Source organism: Lacerta agilis, chromosome 2 (genome assembly GCF_009819535.1).
Source record: "Lacerta agilis isolate rLacAgi1 chromosome 2, rLacAgi1.pri, whole genome shotgun sequence".
In the NCBI taxonomy this organism is placed as follows: Eukaryota; Metazoa; Chordata; class Lepidosauria; order Squamata; family Lacertidae; genus Lacerta; species Lacerta agilis.
In genome coordinates, this window is record NC_046313.1 from 120,137,371 (window position 1) to 120,162,959 (window position 25,589).

The following is a 25,589-nucleotide window of genomic DNA, read 5'->3' on the forward strand; positions in this document are numbered from 1 at the left end:
CAAACCCCTCTCTGGGGGGTCATTTCCCTCCTGGTGACTCTTGCCAAGGGGAAGAAGAGCTGGACGACTCTTCCGACTTGCATTCATTTTTGGAACGTGGCATTTCTACAAAGCGCACACACAGAATAGGGGCAAAATAAGGAGAGGAGGGGAAACACCAGATAAAGATCCTTGAAAGAAGTGACTCCTTCCCTGGGCTTTTTAGGACATGTTCTGTGTCACTGGTCTTCAACTGGTGGGTCGTATCCTGATCCCAGGTGGGCTGCAACAGGAGCCCTGACACCACGCAGATGTAGAGTAAAATATTAAGAAATGCATGTTTGGTTTGAAAGGGGGTCTTGGGTCTGCAAAGGTTGAAGAGACCTGTCTCTGCCTCACAGCCAACTCATGAAGAAGCGCCTATTTCTCTAGCAGAGGGTGCTATGGGGCTTGCCCAGCCCCATTCCGTTCAGCTCAGCCATTCCCAAGGGGCTCCTTCCCTAAAATCGCAATTCCTCTTAAGCCATTGCTGCTGGGCTGAAGGGGGGGGGGGGCTGGAAGCAGCTACTTCTCTGTGAGGAGGCTTTGCCGCGCTCCCTGTCGACCTCAGTCTCCTGGATCGTGGCCAGCTTCCCTCTTTCATTTCCCTGAATGCTGAGCTGTGCTACATGTCTCCATGCGTGGGGAAGCGAAACTCCCCCCCCCAGCACCCTTCTGCAGCGTCTCCTCTGCTGCCAGAAACAAGGGGGCAGAAGGAAGGAGAGGTGGGGGAGGGAGACATGTGCTATGGGCCTAGAAGTCCTTCTTCTGACACCTGGGTGCAAACTGCCTGGATCCTGCCCCTCCTGTCCAGGGACTCCCTTTGCCCCCCTCCTCTTGGTCTGTTTCTTCCACCAAGAGGCCTCCTTGCCAGCCTCAGGCAGGAGCTGCATGTACACCCAAATTATATTGGCACTGCCTGCAAGGAGAAATGTAGCACAGCAGGGAGAAATGGAGCACATTGACGAGAGGACAGTGAAAACATGATGCTGCAGCTACAGTGGGACAGTCCTTTCTCCCATGGGAGCGGTTGTGGAATATAGATCTGAAGCGTCAGTTTGCTTTGTGTTTTAATTGATTTTTATTGATTGGCGGCGGCTTCCCACCCCCACCCCCACCTCCCCTATGCTCATGCTTACAACCTATTTGACTGGTCCTGTTTTGAACCATTTTTTTCCTTCAGAAAAACCAGATAAAGAGAATTCTCACTATGGGTGGGGGGGCACTGAGTGCTGGGATAATATTGGCTCCTTCCTCTCTGAAGCAAAATGCAGAGGCTGTCACAAGCTCACAGCTTGCAAACGTTGTTGTTGGCAGTGGAATATGAAGGGTCTGCCACTTGCAGTTTTGCATTTAAGCCTAGAAATTAGAGTGTGGGATTTCACATTTTTCATGGGATGATTATTGACAGTGGGGAGAAGACAGCCTCTTAACTCCCCCCCCCCCCCGGTAATTCTGTGAAGCGGATCTTAAAGCCGGAACAGTTCCAACCGATTACTTATTTTAAAAGTTCCTGTTTCGAGGGAACCCCAATGTCACAATCTCCACTTCTGTGTTTAAGCAGAAAACAGGGTTGGGGGGGGGGGTAAAGCATAGTTGCTATTGATGCTGCTGCTTCTGCTGGGGGGGGGGTGTTGCTTTTGTTTTGTCTTGCTGGGGACTTTCCTGGAGGGGAAGCTTGATCGGAGCCAATCACATATCCCGACTCTGCCTGGTCATCAGTTGCTGGGCAAGAAACGCGTTGCTCTTGCCAAACCCATTAGAGTGCCGCACTTGGTGGTCTCTGACTGTATCCTCGGCTGCTGAAGGGGAGAAGGAGCCTTTGATAGGCAAGAGGGAGGGAGGAGAAGGAAGAAGACCTCCTGCAAAGATCAGGCCACCCGCACCCCACTTTCTCCCTAACTCTTTCCCTCTGGATCAGCCCTTCTCCCACTTCTGACTTTTGGGGATCAGCCCACCTGCTGTTCACTTGCATCAGACCAGACTTATCCCAGATGAAGTTTGAGAAATGTTGCCATACTGAAGGATCGCGGCTCAGGAGCCCCTTCTCATCCCACTTGGGGTCTCTTGGCAATGCCAGACTCCGACTCTTACCCTCCTTACAGAGGTCCTGGTAGCATGTGTTCCTTCAGCTGCTTCCAGATGTGGAGAGTCAGCCCTGCAGCCTTCGGGGTCTCCTGCTCCTTCAGCTGACTGGGGCCCTGGCCTTCTGCCCCCCAAGTCTTGCCCTGACAGCACTCCTATGCTGCCCCTCTGCCAAACTCTGCCTTTTGTCTTGCTGCATTAATTGACTCCCCCCCCATTTGCATCCCACCACCTGAGGTCCAGGGGAAGCTATGAGATTGCACAGCAAGCTGAGCCTTGTCTGTTGGCCTCTGTGATGTTCCTCTCAAGGCTTGGCTCCAGGAAGGACGCCTCTCCCAAACCCCGCTCTGTGGTGTCATTTACCTTCTGGAGACTCTTGCAGGGGGGAGAGAAAGAGCTCAGCAACTCCTTCAACTTGCATTGATTTATCTTAATGAGGACACAAAAATAGGGGAAAGAAAGGGAGCTACCAGAAAAGAGTGAAACCTTCCCTGAGGGTCGAAACAAAATAAAAAATTATTTCCAGTAGCACCTTAGAGACCAACTGAGTTTGTTCTTGGTATGAGCTTTCGTGTGCATGCACACTTCTTCAGATAAAACCTGAGGGTTTTAAGGTATGCTCCGGGCAACACAGCCAACTCATGATGGAGGTCTGGCCAGGCTGACTGGGTCACACCCTGACCTTGCATTTCCAGAAACACACCCCTCCCCTGTGGGTTGTTCTCCTTGGCAGAAGACATGCATTCATGCACACTGGATTTGGAGGGGCTCTCTGCACATTTCCTTCTTCTTCCCCCCCATCAATCACTCCAGTCTCAGGAATAACAGGTGCTTTGCTCTGGTGAGGCATTTTAGGACAGGGGGGTGGGCTGTTCTGTTTCCCCAGAGTGGGGCTCCCCGGATCCTGTGGGATAATAGTTTGGTGCTTCACACAACCCACAGCAGGCCCTGAGGATCAGAAGAGTCGGGTTATCAGACTGATAGGAGTCCCTCTGCTCTAGCTGACTCGCCTGGTCTTCCATATCCCAGAATTTGGCCCTAAAGACACGAGGGGTCAATGTAGCCACTCTGATTGCAATGCTACCCATTTCCTCAATGAGTCACCTTTTCGCTTTGAAATAATAAATATATCCAGAACTTACAGGCAGAGAAATCAGCACTGGAAACAAATCATTAAACTATAAGATTTATTTATTGCTTTTGGAAATATGGAGCATGTATGAAATACAGCAATTGGCCTGCACAGAAGCCATTGGGAAAGTTTTGCAGATGAAGAAGGGATATTTTCCTCCATGCAGACAGATACAACCCTCCTTTATGTGCTTTATGTGGACGAGAAAGATGTTTGGGGTCTCTTCGCAACTAAAGTTCCCCAACAAGGTAGATGAATCCTCTTCGGGATTAAGGAAACACCTGAGGGGTGTATTCCTGCAGTGCAATGCACAGAACTAAGTAAGGCTCTCTCCAAAAACTAGAGAGGGAGGTGAGTGGTTTTTGGTAAGTGGGGTGGAGATATGAATTAGTATGCCTGACACTCTGTTGGAAGGGAGTCTCCTTGAGCCACGCAGAGGGAAGGCGAGGCAAAGCAGGAAGCCCCCACAAAACACTATCCTGACTCAACCATGGAGTTTGTGGGAGAACCTGCAGCCAAACCACAAGCCCCTCCGTCATAGATGATTTAGCTGAGATTCCTGCAATGCAGGGAGTGGGACTAGATGACCCTTGGGGTCCCTTCCAACTCTGCAATTCTATGATTCTATGAAATGCACAATTACTGGGCAGCCAGAAGCAAAGGCAAGAAGGAGTTACAGAACCTGCATAGAGGGAGCAGTAAATGCTGAACCATGGCAAGACATTTAATGTGAGTAAACCATATACTTTTCTTCTTTACTTAAACAGTCTGAGAGCAATTTCTTTGTTAAGAGGGAAACATAAAAGGGAGAAAAGTAATGGAAGTCTTTGGCTTTCGTAATTGTTCTCAAAATTAAACATATTATCCGAAAAGCTTCTAAGGATAAGCTGCACACGGAGGTAGAAACTCTTTCCAGCTGATTCATAGCAGAAGAGACTCTTGGCAAAGGAGCTGAGCTGAGAGGAAGAGGCTGTCAGGAAAGGAATCCCCCATTATCTGAAAAGGGAGGAGAAGGGAGCTGGTGAGCTGGGAGTACTGAGGCTGAGCACCTTCTGGGCAGGATGAGGCCCACCCCACCCCTTGCAGTTGTCTCTGAGCCCATGAAGGGAAACGGGTTTGACTCACATGAAGCCCCTGCGATCGTTCATCCTCATGGCCTTGAAGAAAAGGATGGTGCCCGCGATGATGCCCAGGATGCCAAAGGCCAAGCCCAGGGCACACAGCACGTTCTCCATCGTCTCCGGGATGGGAGAGGGCGCCTTGGAAACTGGGATGGAGAGAGGAGGGTAAGGGTAAGGAGGGCCTCTCTTTCTCTGTGTGTGTTCAGCAGAAGAATGAACCCAGGAGTCCTGACACACCTGCCCCACAGCCCTTAATATAAACATTTACGTTAAACAGAGAGAACCTAACTCAAGGAACCCCCAAAAGGCGTCTGAGCTCCTTTTTGTGTCCCACGGTTAGCAAGATCAGAATAAATTATTCAAAATTGCAAGTTTACTTCACTTGCATAAATTACTCTGATCATCAGAACGTGTTTCGTATAAGTTAAGAATCTGGGTTTCTGAGTTATAGTCCCAGAGAAAAGCCCGCATCCTGCCCGGTGCTTACCCCAGATCTTCTCCATCTTCCCCTCTGGGATGCCCCAGTGTTCCACTTGGCAGACGTAGATGTCTCCCTGCTGAGGGACGAAGGGGAGGTAGGAGAACTTGCGGAAAGTGTTGTCCACGCTGGGGTAGAAGTCTGTCTCCTCCACGCCCTCGGAGACCACCTCCTGGTTCTTCAGCCAGGTGACGTTCAGCACTGGGGGGGAGAACCTGTCCACGAAGCAGATGAGGACGTTGGGGTCCCCCAGTTCCACGGCGTTTTCCGGGTACACGGTGGCCGAAGGAGCAACTGAGGAAGGAGATGGAGAAAGAAATGGGATTGAAACCCATTTTAAGCAGTCTAGAAATGGGAAGCATAGCAATTAGCTGTTAGGCTGATCTCCCCCTTTGTTCCTCCCAGTTTATCAAAGAAACAGGCTACAGGCTGAAAAGTAAGTTTAAAACATATATTTGCTCACAGTCAAGCATTCACCCTCAGCACCAACAGCATTAAAACAACACAGACAAAATATTTGCATTAAAAAAAATATCTTCAGGCATGCCTGAAATTGGAGCAGGTGTCTGCTTCCATCATTGGTCAAAGGAAGAGAGAGAGAAGAAAATACTACTTTCTCCTTCCTCCCCAGGCAGGAGGAAATAACATCACCCAAAATCCTCTCTCCCAATTACATTTCTATCGTCTGAGCCCCTCTATCACCAGTACAGCTCTGTGGACTTGACCCCTTGACATGGTAACTAGCAAGAATTTGCATTGTTAGATTTGACTGCAAAATCTCCCACACCATGTTCCCTACATTAACTGCTGTGTGTATTTTTGCACGTGGTGTTCAGGTTTGGGGAAGCCTCTGAGCTCGTAAAGAGTGCAAAGCTGCCCCTCCCATCAGGTTTCCCTTCCCTTTTAAGCTGGCTCCCTCGAGCAGAGTTCCCTCTGGGTAGGCAGAAAGGGGTCCTGAAGGGTCCTCCTTGTCACACCCCCTGCCCCCCTCGCGTGTCCTACCGTTCAGGGCTCGGGTGCGGTTGCTTCTCTTCATGAGCACCTCCATGTTGTTCTTCATGACGGCGATGTTGGCCAGGGCGCCCTGCACCTCGAAGCTGGTGAAGCGCTGGAAGTCCGGCAGCCTCCAGACGTTCTGCTTCTTCTCCCAGTCCACGTGCAGGATCTCCTCGTTGTCAAACTCCAGCAGGAACTCCCCGGACTTCTTCTCCGAAGGGAAGCTCTCCTGGAAGAAGTCCAGCTCCACCAGGGTGTCCTCCACTGCGGGGGGGGCGGGGGGGGAGAGGGAGACTTTAGGTGATGCAAAAAGGGACTTTCTCTGCTCCCAAATCCCCTCATTTCATAGCCATAACAGCCCCAAAAGCTAATCCTGGGGGTCATTTGTGTTTGGGGTGACTAGATAGAAAGTTGAGGTAATCCTTCGAGAGACCAGTCCATGACTCCTCACAGGGTTGTTGTGAATATAGCAAGGATATAACTCTGCCCTGAGCTCCTTGCCCCAAAGTGAAACCAAGAATACAAGGATTTCCTTCCAGTTTATAAGGGTTTTTCTGCTCAGAGATTTTTTAAGGGTCTGTGAAAGTTTGTGACCCCTTTTGTGTTGCTGGGGAGGAGAGAGACCACTCTGTCTTGGGGGGGCATTAGGGATGTGGGGGGTTAATGCCTTTTTGGGGTGACCACTGGGGGCTTCTGAACCAGACAGGTCTCTGTGGCAGCCTAGTCTATAACGGAGAAAGAACAATTCTCGATTTATCTCCCTTTCCCTCCTTCCAACAGGAAAGGCTAGAGGCACAAATCCAGAACTTTGAAGCAAGGCAGTGTGGGGGTGGGTGGGTGCTCTTTGCACCCAGTCCCCCACCCTAAAAAAAGAAAAACAACCCTGAGCCACCTTAGTTGAGGGTTCAAATCCTCCCTCCCCTCGATCGTGTTTTGGGGGCGTCCAATTTTCTTCCTCCCGCCAACCCCTCCGTATTCCCGGGTGCAGCTTCCGCACCTGTCAGGGGGAGGGGGCTTCTCGGTGTAGCCCAAGAGACCCCTCCACCTTTGCCCACAAGCAATGCCCAGGGGCGCGATCTTTCACCCCAATCCCCCCCACCCGGCTTCTTTGCAGGGACCCTTAAACTCCTTCCCGGGACCCCTCCCCAGGCCTCTCCCCCTCCCTCCCGAGCCCCCTGACCTTTCAGGGCTCCGGTCCCTGGTGGGGCGAGGAGGAGGGTCGCCCAAAGGCAGCAAAGGGCTCTTCCTCCTCCTCCTCTTCCTCCTCCTCCTCTTCCTCCTCTTCCTCCTCTGGGCTCCATCTCTGCAGCTCTTCCTGGGCCGAGGGGCGACCAGCAAAAGGGGCGATTGCAGCCAAAGTGTCCCTTGCCCCTTCCTCCTCCTGGATGCTCGCCCTCCAAGTGTCTGTGGGGTTGGGGCGGCCAGGGGGTGACTTTGGCGGAGCAGGAAAGTCCCTGCCGGCTCGGCCAATGAAAAAGCGCCCTGGCGATGACCAGCTTGTTTCCAGGTAAACCATCCCCAGGCAGGAGCCTCAGCCGTAGACGGAGCAGGAAAAGGGCAGCTAATATTTTTGGGGTTGGGGGGCTGGATCCTTCCAAGAGGGGAGGGGTGTCCTCCAGGCAAGGGGCTGTGAGGGCTCCTCTCTGCCTCCCCCCGTGTGTTTGTGCATGGGGCTCCTCAGACACCAGCGCTAAGCCTGTTTCTTGCAAAGGGGCGCTGGGGGCTGGAGGGGGCTTTTATTTGCGGTGAGGGGTCTCCTTATTGGGGGGCTGCCAGGTCTCCTCGGGATGCAGGCTGGTGGGCGAAGAGGGGAAACAGCCCCCCTCCCTCATCAGACAGTTATTCCCCCTTGAAATCGAAGAGGGGGGGCTGTCTGGTTTCCCCTGGGGGGACATGTCACATGACCCTTGTTATGATCCTGTGATGACACGCACGAAACTTCCTTGCTCTTTCCGGATACATGAAGGAACGAGTTTAGCGGCTTAAAACACGACAGAAGAAAAGCGCATCTCGCTCTTTTGAAGCCTGAGTATGAAATTTCCTTTTTTGCTGCCAGAGTAAACTTTGGGATGGAACTGACAGATTCCTGTTAAGCTTTATACCCCCCCCCCCCACAATAGGTTTTCCGGGGGGCTTCCGGAAGATATTGATTCACACGCGACGCAACAACGATGGAGACATCAGAAGAAGCTGAGAAGGCAAAGAGGAACTTGCAGATCTACCGAGAGCAGAGAGAGAGACCTCGATAATGCTCTTTCCAGGACTTCCCTGCCTGGCGACCGATGACGCTGCCTCGGCTCGGAGGCGGATTGGACGCTCGCGTGGCGGGGAGGTGGAGTGGGCGGGGCTTGGGCAGGAGTTTCCCCCGGGGCTGAGCGGAGAAAGTCCCGTTTCGGAGTCTTCAGGGGGCGAAGAAGAGAAGGATGGGGGGCTCCGGTGCTGCGCCTTTGGCCTTTTGGGGGCTCCTGCTGGGGATGGGGGCGCTGGTGGTCTCCGCTTCGGAGGGGCTGGGCGTGGAGGAGCCTCCAGGTGAGTAAAGATTCTGCAATGGGGGGAGAAGGAAGAGGAAACTCCGCTTAGCGGGACCCCCAGGGGCTCCTTTGGCGATCCCTCGTGGATGGACCTCCATGATCTTAACAGCCAGTCCGTAAGTGACTGTGGAGGCCAATTCTGGATCCACACGTCCTTTCACAGCGGGGGCACAGGAGGGAGTTGATCAAGGGGAGGGTTGGCCAAGCGTACTTTTCTCTTAGCACGTTTCTTCCTTTTGTCCTGAGTTCGAGCGTCTTCAAAGCCCATAGTTCCAGTTACAGGTGGGTAGCCGTGTTGGTCTGCCATAGTCAAAACAAAATCGAAAATTCTTTCTAGTAGCACCTTAGAGACCAACACGAAAGCTCATACCAGGAACAAACTCAGTTGGTCTCTAAGGTGCTACTAGAAAGAATTTTCGATTTTGTTTCAAAGCCCATGACACCTTTGGTAAAAGCTGTCCTCCAATAGGAGCGCTCGCAGACCAGTGCTTCCCAATTACACTTTCCATTTTTTAAAGTTAGGACTAGAGTAGTTAATCTGGCATCCGAACAAGATGGGTTTAGTTCAGCGAAGTTGATGTTGAAGAACCATTGCTTCCCCACAGGGGATCTTTGCTTCTTCCAGGACATCGGGGGCAAAGGGGCAGGAGGGAACGGGAAACACCCTCCCCACTGAAAAAGAGCAGCTCAGGCTTCTTGCATTGGGGAGGGAGTGCATTTATTTATTGCAATTAATTATATCCCACATTTCAGGATTAAAATCCGACCCAAGCAGCTTACAAATAACATTAAATTGAAATTTAATGAAACCACAATTGTTGTTGTTGTTCAGTCGTTCAGTCGTGTCCGACTCTTCGTGACCCCATGGACCAGAGCACGCCAGGCACGCCTATCCTTCACTGCCTCCCGCAGTTTGGCCAAACTCATGTTAGTAGCTTCAAGAACACTGTCCAACCATCTCATCCTCTGTCGTCCCCTTCTCCTTGTGCCCTCCATCTTTCCCAACATCAGGGTCTTTTTCCAGGAAGTCTTCTCTTCTCATGAGGTGGCCAAAGTACTGGAGCCTCAACTTCAGGATCTTCCTTCCAGTGAGCACTCAGGGCCGATTTGATTAAGAATGGATAGGTTTGATCTTCTTTTAAATAGTCTTCCTGCAGGACAGTTGATGTCAGGCAGCCCTAGGAGATTTGGGGGCGGGGACCGCAGCTGAATCTGGCCCTGAGCCCAAAAATCATCCTTATCATTATTAATCCATTTATCTCCCATCATTTCCAAGATATCTCAAAACCAATCATTAACTCTATAAATGATTCCACATAACGCATAATTTTACCTTTCGTCTGCTATTTCTCAAAAATAAGAAACCCAGGTATGGGCGTAGCCAGGATTTTTGTGGGGTGGGCAGGACTTTTGTTAGGAGGGGGGAACCTCAGTTTGTTTTGTATTTTTATTTATTGGGGGGGGCAACTGCCCCTCCCTGCCTCGCCCATGACATCGGCAGCAAAACTGGGGCAAAGGGGAACCTGAACTTTCCCCCTCCTCGCGGCAGGTTCCCTCTCCCAATCATCCCCCACCCGCCCACCCTGCCTTGGGGTCCTCTGGGTGCTGAAATGGGCTCCTGCGTAGACAGCCGTCGCTTCCAGCGCTCTGGCTGGGAAAGCGAAAGTGAAAGTGGGTCTCCCGCAGCGGGAGGGTCTCGTTGTGTTTGGGGGTGTGTGTGTGCAGTGAAGCGTCTCCCTCCCTCTTCAGCATCTCTCCCTTCTCCTGGTCTCTTTCCCACCACCCAACATTTCCTCTTCCAGCCGTAGGGCAATAAAATGGGGGAGGGAGGTTTAAAAACTGGAGATAAACATGGGCGAAGCCATCGGGGGCAGGGAGCAGCTGCCCCCCCTTGAATAAATAAATAAATTAAATAAAGCAGATAGCTCGGTTCTCCCCACCCCATAAATCCTGGCTACGTTTTTGGGGGTCCAGGGCCTTGTAGGTTGTGGCTCCCTCTCCACAACGGCCTTCCTGCCGCTCTCTCCCTTTCCTTTGGGAGGAGGTGAAGGGGGGGGGGTCTCTCTGCTCAGCCTCCCCCCCCCCCGCCATGGGATCATGTGACACGAAAGAGAGAGAGAAAAAACTCTCCGCTATCGTGGGAGCTGCGCCGTTAAGGGAACCGAAAACCAGAAGCCTCCACCCCCCCACCCCACCCCACTTTCATTTTCCACCCCCAGAACATTTCCTGCACCAGAAGAAGGGCGAGTGCCACTTCTCCAACGGGACGCAGCGGACCCATTACATACAAAGGTACTTCTTCGACCGGCAGGAGCTCCTCTACTTCGACAGCGACCGAGGGAAGTACGTGGCGGTGGCTGAACTGACGGAGCCCGACGTCGAGAGATGGAATAAGGACAAGGAAAACCTGCGGCGCCAGATGGCCGAGGTGGATCGCTTCTGCCGGCACAACTACAGGATCTTCGAGCCCTTCTCCCAGTCCCGTCGCGGTGAGTCCGGAATCGGAGAGGGGGGCGTCATTGGAAACGGGGCCCCGGTAGAACCCAAAATGGGGGGCGTGGGGTGGACACGGGACTTTTCCCCATCCCTGGACCCCCTCCCGCTTTTCAGAGAGGAAGAGGGGCCTTTCCTGATGCCTCACTTTTTGTGGTCGCAGGAAGCAACACGAACCATTTCGTGTATTGAAACAAAATAAAAAATTCCTTCCAGTAGCACCTTAGGGACCAACTGAGTTTGTTCTTGGTATGAGCTTTCGTGTGCATGTTTCGACTATGGCAGACCAACACGGCTACCCACCTGTAACATTTCGTGTATTGCAATGTGGATGGTGGGTGTCTGTCTGAGTTTATTTATTTATTATTAATTACATTTGCATCCCGCCCTATACCTGTAGGTGTCAGGGCAGCTTGCAACACAAAAATGCATTATTTACTATCACCATCACCATCAAAGTATTAAGTAGTGAGTAGACGTAGCAGAGGACACAGAGATTTCTCCAAGCAGCTTTTTATTAGTAAGCTGGAACAGAATTGAACTGAACAGCTCAGCCGGCCTGCTTTTATAGGCAGCCGGCTGGCAACATTGTAACAACCACCACCACCCAGGGTTCCCCGCCTAAATTAACCAGTCATAGTGGTTCCATTGCATACAGCAATACAGTGGTACCTCGGGTTAAGTACTTAATTCGTTCCGGAGGTCCATTTTTAACCTGAAGCGTACTTAACTCGAGGTACCACTGTACTCTTCTTGGTTTCAGTTAGGCAGATAAGCATATTGGTTTCTATTTTACAAGTTGCAAGCAAAGCATAACTGTTGACTATTTACAATATTTGTTGCATATTTACATGAGTTCTATTTATAAGGCAGCATTTCATGTGCAGTTGTCTGGCGAACATAGTCTTTTAAATAAGCTGGGCGCTTGGAAACCCTGCCGGACCGCCGAGGGCCAGTACCGGAGTCCAGGGGGCCACCTGATTCCTGCTGAGACTGTCAAAGACACAGGACTTCCCCCCTCTCAACCCCTGTAGCTGCTGCCCCTCCCAAGGCCCCCTCCCCTCCCACTTTTCAGAGAGAAGAGGGGCCTTTCCTGATGCCCCACTCCAGAGGCAGATGCTGGGCTGGGGGGCAGAAGGAGTTTCTGTGGTCACTGGAAGCATCAAAAACCATTTTGTGTATTGTAATGTGGATGGGGTCTGCCTTTGTTTGTTTGTTTATTATTAATTAAATTCTCATGCCGCCCTATACCTGTAGGTCTCAGGGAAGCTTGCAACACAAAAATAATAACAATAATAAATTTATTATTTACAGGAAGGTAGCCATGTTGGTCTGCTGTAGTCGAAACAAAATTAAAAAAATTCCTCCGAGTAGCACCTTAGAGACCAACTACGTTTGTTATTGGTATGAGATTTCGTGTGCATGCACACTTCTTCAGAAGTCTGTTTCAGTATCTAAAGAAGTGTGCATGCACACAAAAGCTCATACCAAGAACAAACGTAGTTGGTCTCTAAGGTGCTACTGGAAGGAATTTTTTTATTTTGTTTCAATTTATTATTTTTTATTTATACCCCGTCCATGTGGATGGGTTTCCCCAGCCGCTCTGGATGGCTCCCAACAGAACTAAAAGCACAATAGAACATCAAACATTTAAAACTTCCCTAAACTTCAATTACTGCCTGTGCATTCCCACCATTTCCCCCGAGGAGCTGGAGCTGGTGTTCTGTCCGTGGTTCTCCCTCTGCTCATTCCATCCCCACAACAACCCTGTGAGGGAGGCCGGGCTGAGGGGCTGGGGCTGGCCAGGGACACCCAGTGAGCCTCAAGGCCCAGGGGGGGATTTGAACCCAGGACACAGTCCAGCACTGGACTACATTAGAGTGGGGGGCTGCAAGGGGGGAATACGCAGCCTTTCAGGGGGAGGAGAGAGCGAGCAGATTTCAAACAGAAACCCTGAACATTTTGAAAGTACAAAATGATGTTATTTGGACATTACTCAATTATTGTGACACCTTGGCATGGCGTTTACTGCACACCTGACATGGATTCAGATACGGCTGCCATACGTCTGGGTTTTCCTGGGTACAGCCAGGGAATTGGGATGTTTAAATGGCATGGGGGGTGGGTTTTGCCAAATTGGCAAAATGTTGGGGGAAATCAGGACGTATGGCAAGCAGGACAAATCTTTTATTCTTTTAGTGCTTTTAAAATCCAAGAAGCCTAAGCTCAACCACTTTGTCTGGATTTTCACTTCGGGGAATATGGCAGCCCTAATTCTGGGTTAGGGGACGTGCATGGCGCTGTGGGTTAAACCACAGAGCCTAGGGCTTGCTGATCAGAAGGTTGGCGGTTCAAATCCCCATGACAGGGTGAGCTCCCATTCCTCAGTCCCTGCTCCTTCCTACCTAGCAGTTCGAAAGCATGTCAAAGTGCAAGTAGATGAATAGGTACCGCTCCAGCAGGAAGGTAAACACCGTTTCCATGCGCTGCTCTGGTTCGCCAGAAGCGGCTTAGTCATGCTGGCCACATGACCCGGAAGCTGTACACCGCCTCCCTCAGCCAGTAAAGCGAGATGAGTGCTGCAACCCCAGAGTTGTCTGCGACTGGACCTAATGGTCAGGGGTCCCTTTACCTTTAATTTGGATTAGAAATTAACCCCACAATCTCCAAATCAAATATATACAAGATTAGATAATAATAATTTCCATTTCCTTCCCACCCACTCATTACTATTTTCAGCTACCAGTCTCCCCTCCATCTCCCACCCCCTTCTTCAGGGATCATCCCTAAATCAAGAGTATATTGAAAAGGAAGTTACTATAATCACTTGGTGCTGGGCAGGAGGTGGTTGTAGATTTGCATAGCATCTGCTCTTTATCATACACAAACTGGTGTGCTGTTTTCCCATTGGAGTGAAGGGCCCAAAAATAAATTGGTGGTCTGTCGGTCTGTCTGTCTGTGTCTCTCTCTCTCTCTCTCTCTCTCTCTCTTTCACACACACACACACACACACACACACACACAGGTGAAGCTTTCCCAATAATTGCATTTCCACAGGAGAAAAGGGCTTCACCTGTTGCATTTCTACCTGCCATTCAGCTCTAAAAGGCACAAGAACCTCAGCTGTTTTTGTGCAACTCCCATCATCCCTAGGGTGCAGGGATTATCTAATAATAGATAATAATGAATGGGAAACTCTGATAATGATCAGGCACATACCAGAGAGTAAGTCCTATTGAACCTCTGAGTCAAAATACTGAAGATTGCAGTATGAGACCGCAGAATCTTTACACAGTTACCTGGGAGTAAGCTCCATTGAATTATTTCCTCCCTCTTTTTTAAAAAAGTTTTTTATTGATCAAAAAGGGGGGGGGAGAACACACACACAAAAACAACATAAATACAGCGAACATGAGTACAATTCTTTCCTACTACCCACCCCACCCCCTGTGTTAAAACTTCTAGCCTTTTTTCTGAATTACAGTTTATATATCTTGGTTCTTATGTATACCTGTATCTATATATTTTCTTTTCTCTTTTGATTATTTTTTGAGCCCTTCACCTGTCTGCTAGGAGATCAGCTTTTTCTACAAAATTTGCTAAATATTCTTTAAACATTTTCTAATCTTTATCCGTTTTTTGTTCAGATATTCCTGGGTTGTTGTTTTTTTTGCCAAATTTTGGTATGTTATCAATTTAATTTGCCAATCTTCCTTTCCTGGAACTGTATCACTTCTCCAATTTCTTGCGATTAGGAGCCAGGCAGCTGCAGTCAAGCCCCCTCCCCTGTTAACTATGGCCCTGGATGGTGGGAGAGGGTCCCTTGTTCCCCTCTCCTCCCTCCCTTGAAGCCTCTAGGTCCCTCCCTGCCTAAATCTCTGCCCTTCCTTCCACATCTTCCTTCCTTTCCTCCCCCAGTCCAGCCCAAGGTGAAGATCACCCCCACAGACAACGATGAATCTTCACCGCACAACACTCTGCTGATTTGCACTGTGGGCCGCTTCTTCCCTGCGGGGATCGAGATCAAGTGGTTCAGGAACGGGAAGGAGGAGCCCAAAGTGTGGACCACGGACCTCATCCGGAACGGGGACTGGACCTTCCATATTGAGGTGATGCTGGAGACAAAGCCGGAACGTGGAGACGTCTACACCTGCCAGGTGGAGCACGCCAGCTTCGAAGGCCCCGTCACGGTGAAATGGGGTAGGACGCCTTCCCAGCCCTGACCCACCTTCCTCATCTCCTGGAGTGGAGACTGACTCCTGCCCAAGGGAGTGGGGGGGACATTCCTGGGGGACTAGACGGGTCGAGCCCAGACCTGCCTTTCCTCACTCAAGGCTTTTTCTTCCTTCAGAGCCCCAGTCGGACTCTGCCAGGAGCAAGATGTGGACGGGGATTGTGGGGATTGTGCTGGGGCTGGTCTTTGGGGCCACGGGACTCGCCCTTTACCTGAAGAACAAGAAAGGTGAGAATGGAGGGCCGGGGGGGAGGGTTGGGGGGGCTGGATTGGGCTCCAGCCTTCCCTCTTCTTCTTAGGCAGAGGCTCTGGAGAGGCTTCTGTTCCTTCTCCACTCCTAGGAGGTCCCTCTTGGTGTCTCAAATGGAGCCTAGGGCCAGAATCACCTGCAGGATCTCTGTCTCTTCCCTGAGACTCTCTCCATCTTTTTTACACTGTGGAGAAACACAGCTCTTCTTCTGGATTGAGAAGCCTTTGTACTTTCTGAGCTCTTGTTCTAAGGTCCTCCTGTCTTCTATGAAGTGCTCCTGAAGTGCCAGTGTGGTGTAGTGGTTAAGAGCAGTGGACTCATAATCTGGTGAACCGGGTTCGCATCTCCTCTCCTCCACATGCAGCTGCTGGGTGACCTTGGGCTAGTCACACTTCTTTGAAGTCTCTCAGCCCCACTCACCTCACATAGTGTTTGTTGTGGGGGAGGAAGGGAAAGGAGAATGTGAGCTGCTTTGAGACTCCTTCGGGTAGTGATAAAGCGGGATATCAAATCCAAACTCTTCTTCTTCTTCTTCTTCTTCTTCTTCTTCTTCTTCTTCTTCTTCTTCTTCTTCTTCTTCTGATCAAAACTCTGCTGAAAGCAGTAAGAGCAAGGCTCTCTCTCCACACAGAGCACAGGGCCTTTGAGACACCTGCAGCCAGGATCCCATCGCCTTACATGGACCTCTTCCTCATTTGCATGAATTACTTTGCGTGAATTAATTAATAACTGGGCAAGGCTGATCCCCCATAGGATGCAGCCTAAGGAACGAGGTGCGGTTTGTGGGGGGCATTGGTGCATGGGGAGAAGAACAGATTGCCAAACATCCCCTGGTGTCCTTTCTGTGTTGGGAAAGAAATATTCATTTCCATATAGCGAGTAATCTTTAACCCCTCATATTCTGTTTTGCAGGGGGAGGGGGGAACAGTTCTTAGTTGTTCCTTGGTTGCATTATCTTGATCTTGGGAGCTGTGGGGTTCTCAGGGGGTCTATTCCAGGTGATATTTGATGCTGACCAAGTATTGCTCTATCTATTCTTTTTTTCCCTCCCAGGGAGAGCTGTTCCCCAGCCTGCAGGTAACTTTCCTCTCTCCTCCTCCACCCTCCTCCTTTCCCCACCCCTTCTCCCGGCTGCTTAGGATGTCCCCCTTGCTTGCTTTTCATACAGCCGGAGGTGGGGGGTGGTTCTGGTTTTAAACCGCCCCCCCAAAAAAATATGCACATGCTGTAATTTCCTCTCCTGGAAGTGGGTCTGCAGGAGAATTCCTCTCCTGGGAGTCTGTCAGGCAAAGCTCACTTTCAGGGGCCAAGTGAGGAGACCAGACCTTTGTTCCCCTGCCCACTTTCCAAGGGTGGGGAACCTTTGTAACCCCACAGGGCTGCATTCTCTCCTGGGCCGCCAGTGGGGGGTGGGATGTGCCACTTTTGGGTGTGTCCCCAGGCAAAAGTGGGTGGAGCAATGCACACAAATATTCCCTTTCCAGAATAAGACTACTTTCTACCCCTCTCCATTCTTCATCTGGGCAAGCGAGAGGCATCCTCAGAGTTCAAGGAACATCCCAGGAAGGTGGAAACACTTGAGGAGGGTGCAAAGCAGGGACAGGAGGAGTCTTGGGGACCAGAGAGAGAGAGAGAGTCCAGGGGGGCACCTTTGGCCCAGAGTCGTGGGATTCCCCATGCCAGCCAAGTCTCCCTCCTCAGAGTCTCCCCTGCCAGACCCATAACCTCCAGGCCCTGCGGACTCCAACTTCCACCATCCCCAGCCAGCATGGCCAATGGTTAGAGGTGTTATGGAAAAAATCCCAGGTGTGGAACTGCCCAGCCACCTGGCCCTTAGGGATAGGCCCACTGGTTTCTGCGGAGTTAAATAAAAGAAGTCCAGCCACTGGAGCAAGGACAAGACAGGGTTTATTGCGCAATAGGTTACAGTCAAACTGCCCACCCAGAACAGTGTTACAAGAACTTTTAAAACTCCCATCATATCCCAGAATACAGTTTGGAAACATCATCACTACATCATCACTACCTCACAAAAGGGAAGGGTTATACATGATTTTCATATAGGAAAAACAGGAAAGACAAGATTAGCATATGGGGGAAACAGAGCAATATCAGGGAGATAGCCCTGAGAAGTGTGAATGGGTGTTAAGTACTGGCAAGGATACCTTGAGCACTTATCTGGGAGAGAACAATGGGATTCTGGTTGAGGGATATTAGCCTGAAGCACCCAGAGATTACCTGCTGAGGCATTTCCCTGTGTACGTGGTCTCTCGCCTACTGGATCATGGCAGAGAGATGGGTCCCCTTAAGGGCATCACTCCATACCCCAAATGAGTTTACTCAGGAGGAGACTTTGCTTAGGTGACCCCCCCCCCATAATTTCCGTAACATTCCCCCCTTCGGAGATAGATTTGCATCAGGTTCTGAAAGAACCGCAAATCCTTTCTCCGCACTTATCTACAGTTCAGAGATAGACATATTTCCCACCCCCCTTTCGTCCTGCATGTTATATACACTAAATATTATCATGGCATCCAACCTCCCAGGTGTGGGTGTATGTAACCTGACAGGGACTTGCATGTCACGCCTCTTAAGGCTCTTTGGAAGTGTATCAGTGTACCTAGCGAGACATAGGATATTACGTAAAAATAACATATGCTACATTTTGTTACTAAATTACTATGCTAGCACTTTGGGAGAATCATTTCCAATAGTGGTTTATGCTTATTTACCAGAAAGGTCCGCCTGTGACTGAAAATGCAGTTTGTTTTGTTTTTTTCTCTCTTTTTTGGTGTGTGTTCCCAGGTGTCAAAGCTAGCTGTCCTCTGGTCTCTTGATGCCACAGCAACACCCATCAACATGCATCCCTGGTGTAAGGGCTTGCATTGACTTGACCTAAAGCCTTTTTTTACCCCATGTGGTTAGGTGTGACACTCCCTGGAGAGAAATGCCGCACCCTGACCAACCTTGGGGCCTCTGTGGCTTTGGTCCTGCTCTCAAAGGGGTGGGCCTGCACTCTTGCTATTTAAGGGGACAAAAGCCAATGGCACCTTGGATACACTTTGTCCAATTCAAACAAAGTCCAATTAGAATTTACATATGCCCCTGGTTCTCACTTTCCAAACCAAACTGTGAAAAACCATTCTAAAAAGGCAGTGTTCCAAATTAATAATTTAACCTATAGGGAACCATTCCTGCTAAATCAAAGCATAAACACCTTCATGTATCTGGGGTTCTGTTTTGATCTTGAAGTTTCTTCTTGATAAAATGACCTAAAACAATCTAAAATGTGTAGGGAAGGTTGGAATACCAGGTGAGACAAGGAATGTGGTCATAAATTGGTCTAACCTAAATATTGGACTACGAAATAGCCTGATCTATCAGAAAACATAAAATTTATGAGAATCCTCCATTGGGGTGTAAGCAATATACACCAAGACACCATACAGTAAACATGAAAACAATTAAACACAAAAATTGGGTTCCCCCCTTTGTGGAATTTACATATACTGTCAGACATAGTTCAAGGTTTTTTGCATAATGTCACACAACATATAACGTAACAATTATATATCAATTCCATATCTTGAAGCAATAGTGATCTTGAGACAATTCTGGGGCACAGAGTCTTGAAGTCAAAAGGAGAGAAAATGTCCTTACAGTTCAGCTCCCCCCCCACCCCCAGTCAGTCCATATCCTTTTGAAGTGAGATAGATGTGGCCACTTTTGATGCTGTTCAATTGCTGAAGAATTGCTGTAGGTTCATTGTCCAGTTTTCATAAACACATCCTTTGAAGGAATAGCCTGTAATGTAATAGGAATACTTGGGGCTAAAAGACAGGAGGGAAGGGGCCAAAGAACCAAAGGGAAAGCCTCCTTGGGTCTCTGCAAAAATAAAATCTTAACACATTAAGCATTTTATTCATTTCAATATTGTCATCCCATTTCTAGATAATTACTGTTATTACCTGCTAAGTTTGTTTGGATTTTTTTTTTCAAAAGGTAAAAATATTAAAAGGAAACAAGATCAAAAATTAGATCCACATTTAAACAATGTGCAATAAATATCAGCCATAAGTTCAGGAGATGCAACAAATGACAACATGTAATCGACATGTCCCCAAAATATAAAAAATGACCTAGGAGGAACCAAGGGGAAAATGACTGTAAGGGAAGGAAGATTAAGAGAAATTACGGTTTGTATCTCCTTACTCTTTTTTTTTTCTTTGCTGTGGAAGAAGAGAGGGACAAAACATTTCATCATTGTTAAATCAGGAAAGGAAAGGGTTATACCAGATTAAATTAGAGAATGCTTGGGGTGAAATGCAAAGAGATAGGATTGAGTACCTACTGGGAAAGAACAATAGAACCTTCGTTTGCATAGTCTATCACTTGGGTGGATTTCAGAGGAAGCATTTTACCAAAGGTGCAAATCAGTGGTAGAATCAAAAGACAGCAATTTTTTTTTTAATTTTTTTTACCTTCCAAGTGTGGAGGAGACCTTGTTTAGTTGCCCCCCCATTCCTAAAAATGCATTAAAAACTGTTATAGAATTCACTTAAATCTCCCCCTTTCTCTAAAAACAAACAAACAAAAAATCCTGAAGAGAGCACTCTCATTTTTTTACCTGTGGAAAGAATTTGGCATGTTAGGATTTTAAAGCCCAAATACTTAATTCGGTTGTTGTTCTTCAGGTGGCCTCTGGAGCAATCTCCCTGCAAGGCTAAGCTTTGTCAGTAGCCTCTGTGCATGTACAGAATTCATGATTTAGAAACCTATTGTACCATTTGAAAGAGTTGCATCCATTGGCTAAATTACCTTGAATAGAGGAAGGTAAGCGTGAGGAGTAGATTTTTTTAAAGAACAGGGTCGGATTTTAAACAGAAACCCAGCAATACGCACCCCTAACCAAACAGCAATGAAATTGGTCAAATTAAATTTTGGTTTGGTCAGGTTAAATCCATTTTTCTAGGGTTTCGTCCTAAGACATTTTCTGACACATTTCCTGTTTCTCACTGCTTAGGAAATGGGCTTATAAATCTTAAACTTTAAATATTTAGAACTTCAGCATTCAGACTAACCTAGCTAAGTTTGGTCAAATTAAATTCCTAATAATGAAGTCTCAGCACTAATTAATCATGTTTACGGTATCAAATAAACATCTCATACCCCAGGCAAAATAAATTGGGAGCTATGCCTCCTTTATCTACAGGTTTCGGGGTACAGATCTCTATTAAAATGTGGGCTATTATTTTGTGTGCACCCCCTCTGGTCATTAGCAGAATACCTGCTCCCTTATATATGAGTAAAAATGGCCAGAGAGTCAGAATTCATAAAATTCAAATATTCTCAGTGATTTTAGCCAAGGCAGACTAAATTTTCTGCCCCCTCATGTATGGGAAAATGGCTCTTCAAGGCTCTTCAAGTATGTGCTTAAACTTTAAAACTTAAGCTAGGTGAATTGGTAATCACTCCTTTTATAAAACAAAACACAGCACTCTACTCATAACTCTGAAAGCTGGGCTGAATTTCAACCCACCACCACACCAGGATTTAAAAAGTACCCTCCAATGCTTGCAGACACATGGCATGGCCTTCCACATAGCTATAAAGTGGGAGTTGAAAGGGACGCTGAGGTCATCCAGTCCAACCCCCTAAATTACAGGGTTCACAAGATTTTTACTACTAGAGAGAGACAATTCTTATGTACACAGACACAACTATCATGCAAGCACACATGTACTAAGAGGAAAAGAAAAGTACCATCTTTATACAGAACCTTTTAGCAAACGTTAAGCTAGTTTGAGTGAGTTTTTCCTTAGACTAGAGATGGCAAGTTCTTAGAGAAATTTTCTTAAAGATACAAGTGAACAGACGGTTTTCCTAAGATTTGATAGGGAGAGTCTTTTATAAGGAATAGTATTTATTCAAGAATTGATCCAACCAATCGTACCTTAGTTTTCAAACAGCCTAGATTTTGATTGAAGTGATTTAAAATTAAAGTGAATGATTGAACAAATTTCCTAAAGCCTAGTGAACAAATGCATAGGAGTTAAGAATTACAATAACTACACATGAGAAAGTGAGAAGGGGGGTTACCCTTAGCAACCACCCCCCCCAAGTTTCCATGTTAAGGAACCTTACTCAGGAGTAGATTTACCTGTTTAAGCACAGAAGAAGATGGGGAAGGAAAAGGCTCAGACAGAACAAAGAAAACCTTTTTTTAAAGGCTCAAGGCTGATGAAAATCAGACACTGCAATTTATCTTGTAAAACTTAAGACTTCTGCAGCAGGAAAATTGTGTATTGAACACTGAGTTCACAAGTTCAAAATTTTTATATAAAAATTCAAAGTTACAAATCCCCCTTTTTTGCCTGCTCCCCTTTATTGCAGGAAAAGGGGTAAGCACACACACACACCCTCTTTTTCTCTTTGGAGAGGGGGGAAAATGGCCTTCTACAGTCTCTTTAAAACAACAAATCTTTACACACCACTTCCACCCATTCCAATATTTGCCATGTTTTTGGGTTGATCAAGCCCTCACACATTTTTTTTTTTTAAACTGTGCACCCTTAAGAAGCTATGGCCAATTTCTAAGGCTGACAAACTCAAAAGGAGAACCTGGGCAAACTCCGATTTGGGGACCAGAAAGAGACAGAAGCTGAAGGGGCATTTTCCAAGAAAAGGGCTAGTTAATCCTGGCTGATCTTACAGACTGATATTGGGAGCCTTACAATAACCCTTCTGTCCAACCAAATCAAAGTTAAAACTGGACTCAGATAGACAATTGCTGGCTATGGAAGCTTCTACCCTTAATAACACTTTTCCTAGAAGGAACACCATATTCTCATAGGCATATAGTCATAACAATTCCTCAGAACAACAGCAACCACATTTCTCTCTCAAAGGGAGACCTACCTAAGGCTTAATGAAATTACAGGCGCTGCAGTTTAGCTTGCGAGAGCAGTTATACTCAACTTGGCTGTCTGCAGCAGAAACATTAGGCTAAATTCACAGCACATTCCAAAGTAGACTAGAACATGACAGTAGACTAGCTCTCTCTAAACTCAAGTTGCAACTAGACATTTCTCATTAGGTACAGATTTCTTTCCTGTTTAGTTGCAAAGGGAAGGGGGCAATCCCCTTCTCAGAACACAGTCAAACCCCTTCAGGGGATTTTCCTACCACTTGGAGGGACACTTTTGGAGCCTCTCTTGAATAATAAATATTTGCACCCCTCAGTATCATATTTAATAAAATATTAAGTTATTATTTATATCCCACCCATCTGGCTGAGTTTCCCCAGCCAATCTGGGCGGCTCCTAATCGAGGATTAAAACATATCATGTTTAAGTTGATCAGGTCCAAATAGCTTCTTTAAACTAAAATTTGAAGCAAGCTTGCAGTTTTAAACAATGCGCACTTAAGAAAGGGCAGTCTGATGGCCAGTTTTAAAACACAACTCTCTTAAGATCTCTAACATACATGCTCTCAGACTGGATTTTTGTAATTGTTTCTGGTTTTCTCAGGCCCTTTTAAATCACTGAATTACATAAGGAAAACAAAATGACAGAGACACAACAGACTCACATACACACAACAGACAACATGTAACATGTAAACATAGATTTCCATCCTTTAGTTGGTTATTGTAAGGAGTTGGCTCACTTCCCTTTTGTTTCATTAAGCGAAGTTAGTAGGAAGGTCCCAAATTTCTAATTGGTGGGGGTCTTCCTTCCATCAAGTGCTTTCTCATGGAATTTAGGCGATCCATGTTAAAGGATCCCTCCGGTGGCCAGCGGAGTTCTGATGGTACATTTGCAGTAAATGATGGCCAGGAGTTCCTACAGAAGTTTTGCAACTTCTGCCTGGATAATAGCTCATGGTCTGGAATTTCCTTCCAGTGATCCAAAACAAACTCGAGGGGAGAGTCTGGTTCCGGCTGGGTGACAGAAGGCTTCCGAGAAGCCTTCTTCCCAGTAGGAGCCTGACCAAGCTTCGAAGCTTTGGCACCCATCGTTCCTTTGGGAGTTTAAGAGGAACCTGGGGTTTAAAGAGAGGCCGGGAAAGATATCTTAATGCAGACAGGGGTAAGAAAATGGGGTCTTAACACAGAGCAAACACGCGACATTCCAATTCAACTAGTCCTGGTCCCTTGCGTTCTCTAGATCGGCTAGAGGGGCGGCTGACCAAGAGGATCTACACTAAAACTACCTCTTCCTTTCCTTTTTCTGGAGCTCCTTTTCCTCTTCCTTTCTCTTCCGTTTCTTCTCAACTATTCCTATTTTCCCAAACCATTTCCACCCATTACAGAATTTCCCCACCTGGCAACCTCCTACCTATCGTTTAACAGCTAAAGGAAGGGAGCCCTACTGGACGCCTGCCACTGCAGTGCCAGATCGGGCAGCCCTTTATTCGATAGAGTGAAACGGTCCGGAAAAACCTCCCTTGCGTTCGTTAGACCTGCTAACGGGGCAGCTGAGGTTGGGGATAGTGCAGAAAGTCCTTTGCCCCTTGCGTTCGTTAGGATCTTTCACCTACTCGGGGCGGCTGGCAAAGTAGAAAAAGAGCCCAGTCCCTTGCGTTCGTTAGGCCAGCTAACGGGGCGGCTGACCGGGTATTGGAGAAAAAAGAGATAGAGCTCAGGACTCCCCTTCCGAGTTGAGCAGCGGTCTATGGGACAGACCGAGAGAAAGGCAAGAAGAACGATAGGCAAGAAAGTAGAGAATACGGTTGCCAGGTTAACCACCCCCCTACCCCCAAATCACCAGTGCACTGGATTTATACTCACGCGTCTTCCACTGCGATCCCCTGGATCGTTGAAGACGAAGCCGGCTGAATCTTGTCTTTGCTCCCTGGCTGGCTCCTTAGAGACTTGCAAATTACCGCCCCTGAAGATGGCCGGGGGTCCAAAAGATCTTCCCAGGCAAATGGCCTGGTGCCGGCTGAAGATTTCAGGGCCCCCAGTCAGCAACATGGGAGAACCGCAACTCCCGGCTTTCGGCACCAACTGTTATGGAAAAAATCCCAGGTGTGGAACTGCCCAGCCACCTGGCCCTTAGGGATAGGCCCACTGGTTTCTGCGGAGTTAAATAAAAGAAGTCCAGCCACTGGAGCAAGGACAAGACAGGGTTTATTGCGCAATAGGTTACAGTCAAACTGCCCACCCAGAACAGTGTTACAAGAACTTTTAAAACTCCCATCATATCCCAGAATACAGTTTGGAAACATCATCACTACATCATCACTACCTCACAAAAGGGAAGGGTTATACATGATTTTCATATAGGAAAAACAGGAAAGACAAGATTAGCATATGGGGGAAACAGAGCAATATCAGGGAGATAGCCCTGAGAAGTGTGAATGGGTGTTAAGTACTGGCAAGGATACCTTGAGCACTTATCTGGGAGAGAACAATGGGATTCTGGTTGAGGGATATTAGCCTGAAGCACCCAGAGATTACCTGCTGAGGCATTTCCCTGTGTACGTGGTCTCTCGCCTACTGGATCATGGCAGAGAGATGGGTCCCCTTAAGGGCATCACTCCATACCCCAAATGAGTTTACTCAGGAGGAGACTTTGCTTAGGTGACCCCCCCCCCATAATTTCCGTAACAGAGGGCACAATGGGAACTGTAGTTCGGAATGCCTGCTGCTCACTCTGTTTCAGTGTCCCCCAAATCCTGCCAGGGATTCATCTCCCCCTCTTCGCACCCCACAGTGATGGGCTTGTCTCTCTCTTCTCTGCCTGCAGGACTCATCAGTTAGACTTCCGCTGTTCCCTCGGGATCCCGGGATGTGGAGAACTCCTTCCTGCAAGTTGCCCTCTGCCCTTGCTCAGAGGATGGGAGCTTTCCATTGGTTGCTTTTTATTACTCCTTTTTCTGGGTGTCCCTTGAGGTTTCCATTGCTCTTTCATTTGGCAGATCGGCAGTTATCATAGCCTGGCTTAGCTTTATTTGCACATCTCTGTTAGAGACTCTGTGCTCTGAATCTCCCCGGAGAAGCCTGAGCTGAACCTTAAAGCAATGATGAATCCAGTCAGAGTGTCAGGACTGAAAGTTACCGGTAGGTCTTAAAGCCCTGATGGGGGAGCCCCATAAAATTTGATGCACTTTCAACAAGTGCCATCTTGGAGGGCCTGCCTTCTGGACAAGAGTCCAAGTACTTCCCCCCCCCTTGCAGAGCCATCCTCTTCCTCCTGATCCAAATGGGAATTAGCCAACCATATTGATGCACGCCACCCCCAGTCT

The 25,589-nt window shown here is 48.1% G+C and overlaps 2 protein-coding genes across 2 annotated transcripts; one reads left to right on the top strand and one right to left on the bottom strand.

Annotated features, from left to right (window-relative positions):
- Positions 1-3,990: 3,990 nt before the first annotated feature.
- LOC117042276 (HLA class II histocompatibility antigen, DR alpha chain-like) lies at positions 3,991-7,146 on the bottom strand. Its single transcript, XM_033141807.1, has 5 exons — positions 7,011-7,146; positions 5,837-6,094; positions 4,844-5,128; positions 4,361-4,502; positions 3,991-4,231 (listed from the first exon to the last, which is right to left on the bottom strand). Exons 1-5 carry the CDS (start codon positions 7,129-7,131, stop codon positions 4,228-4,230), a joined length of 810 nt encoding a protein of 269 aa, XP_032997698.1. The 5' UTR covers positions 7,132-7,146; the 3' UTR covers positions 3,991-4,227.
- A 932-nt stretch (positions 7,147-8,078) lies between these two features.
- Positions 8,079-25,371, top strand: LOC117042609 (H-2 class II histocompatibility antigen, E-S beta chain-like). The gene is made up of 6 exons (XM_033142147.1): positions 8,079-8,359; positions 10,534-10,850; positions 14,773-15,054; positions 15,206-15,316; positions 16,392-16,415; positions 25,091-25,371. The coding sequence occupies exons 1-6, from the start codon at positions 8,079-8,081 to the stop codon at positions 25,102-25,104; spliced, it is 1,029 nt and encodes a 342-aa protein (XP_032998038.1). The 3' UTR covers positions 25,105-25,371.
- Positions 25,372-25,589: the final 218 nt, after the last annotated feature.

Bases quoted from the DNA above. Each gene is read 5' to 3' on its own strand.
- LOC117042609 (XM_033142147.1), top strand. From the start codon at position 8,079: ATGCTCTTTCCAGGACTTCCCTGCCTGGCGACCGATGACGCTGCCTCG. The intron at 8,360-10,533 runs GTGAGTAAAGAT...ACCGAAAACCAG, and splicing joins GGGCGTGGAGGAGCCTCCAG to AAGCCTCCACCCCCCCACCC. The intron at 15,055-15,205 runs GTAGGACGCCTT...TTCTTCCTTCAG, and splicing joins CCCCGTCACGGTGAAATGGG to AGCCCCAGTCGGACTCTGCC.
- LOC117042276 (XM_033141807.1), bottom strand. From the start codon at position 7,131: ATGGAGCCCAGAGGAGGAAGAGGAGGAAGAGGAGGAGGAGGAAGAGGA. The intron at 6,095-7,010 runs GTCAGGGGGCTC...CCCCCCCCGCAG, and splicing joins AGGGACCGGAGCCCTGAAAG to TGGAGGACACCCTGGTGGAG. The intron at 5,129-5,836 runs GTAGGACACGCG...CTCCTTCCTCAG, and splicing joins CCGCACCCGAGCCCTGAACG to TTGCTCCTTCGGCCACCGTG.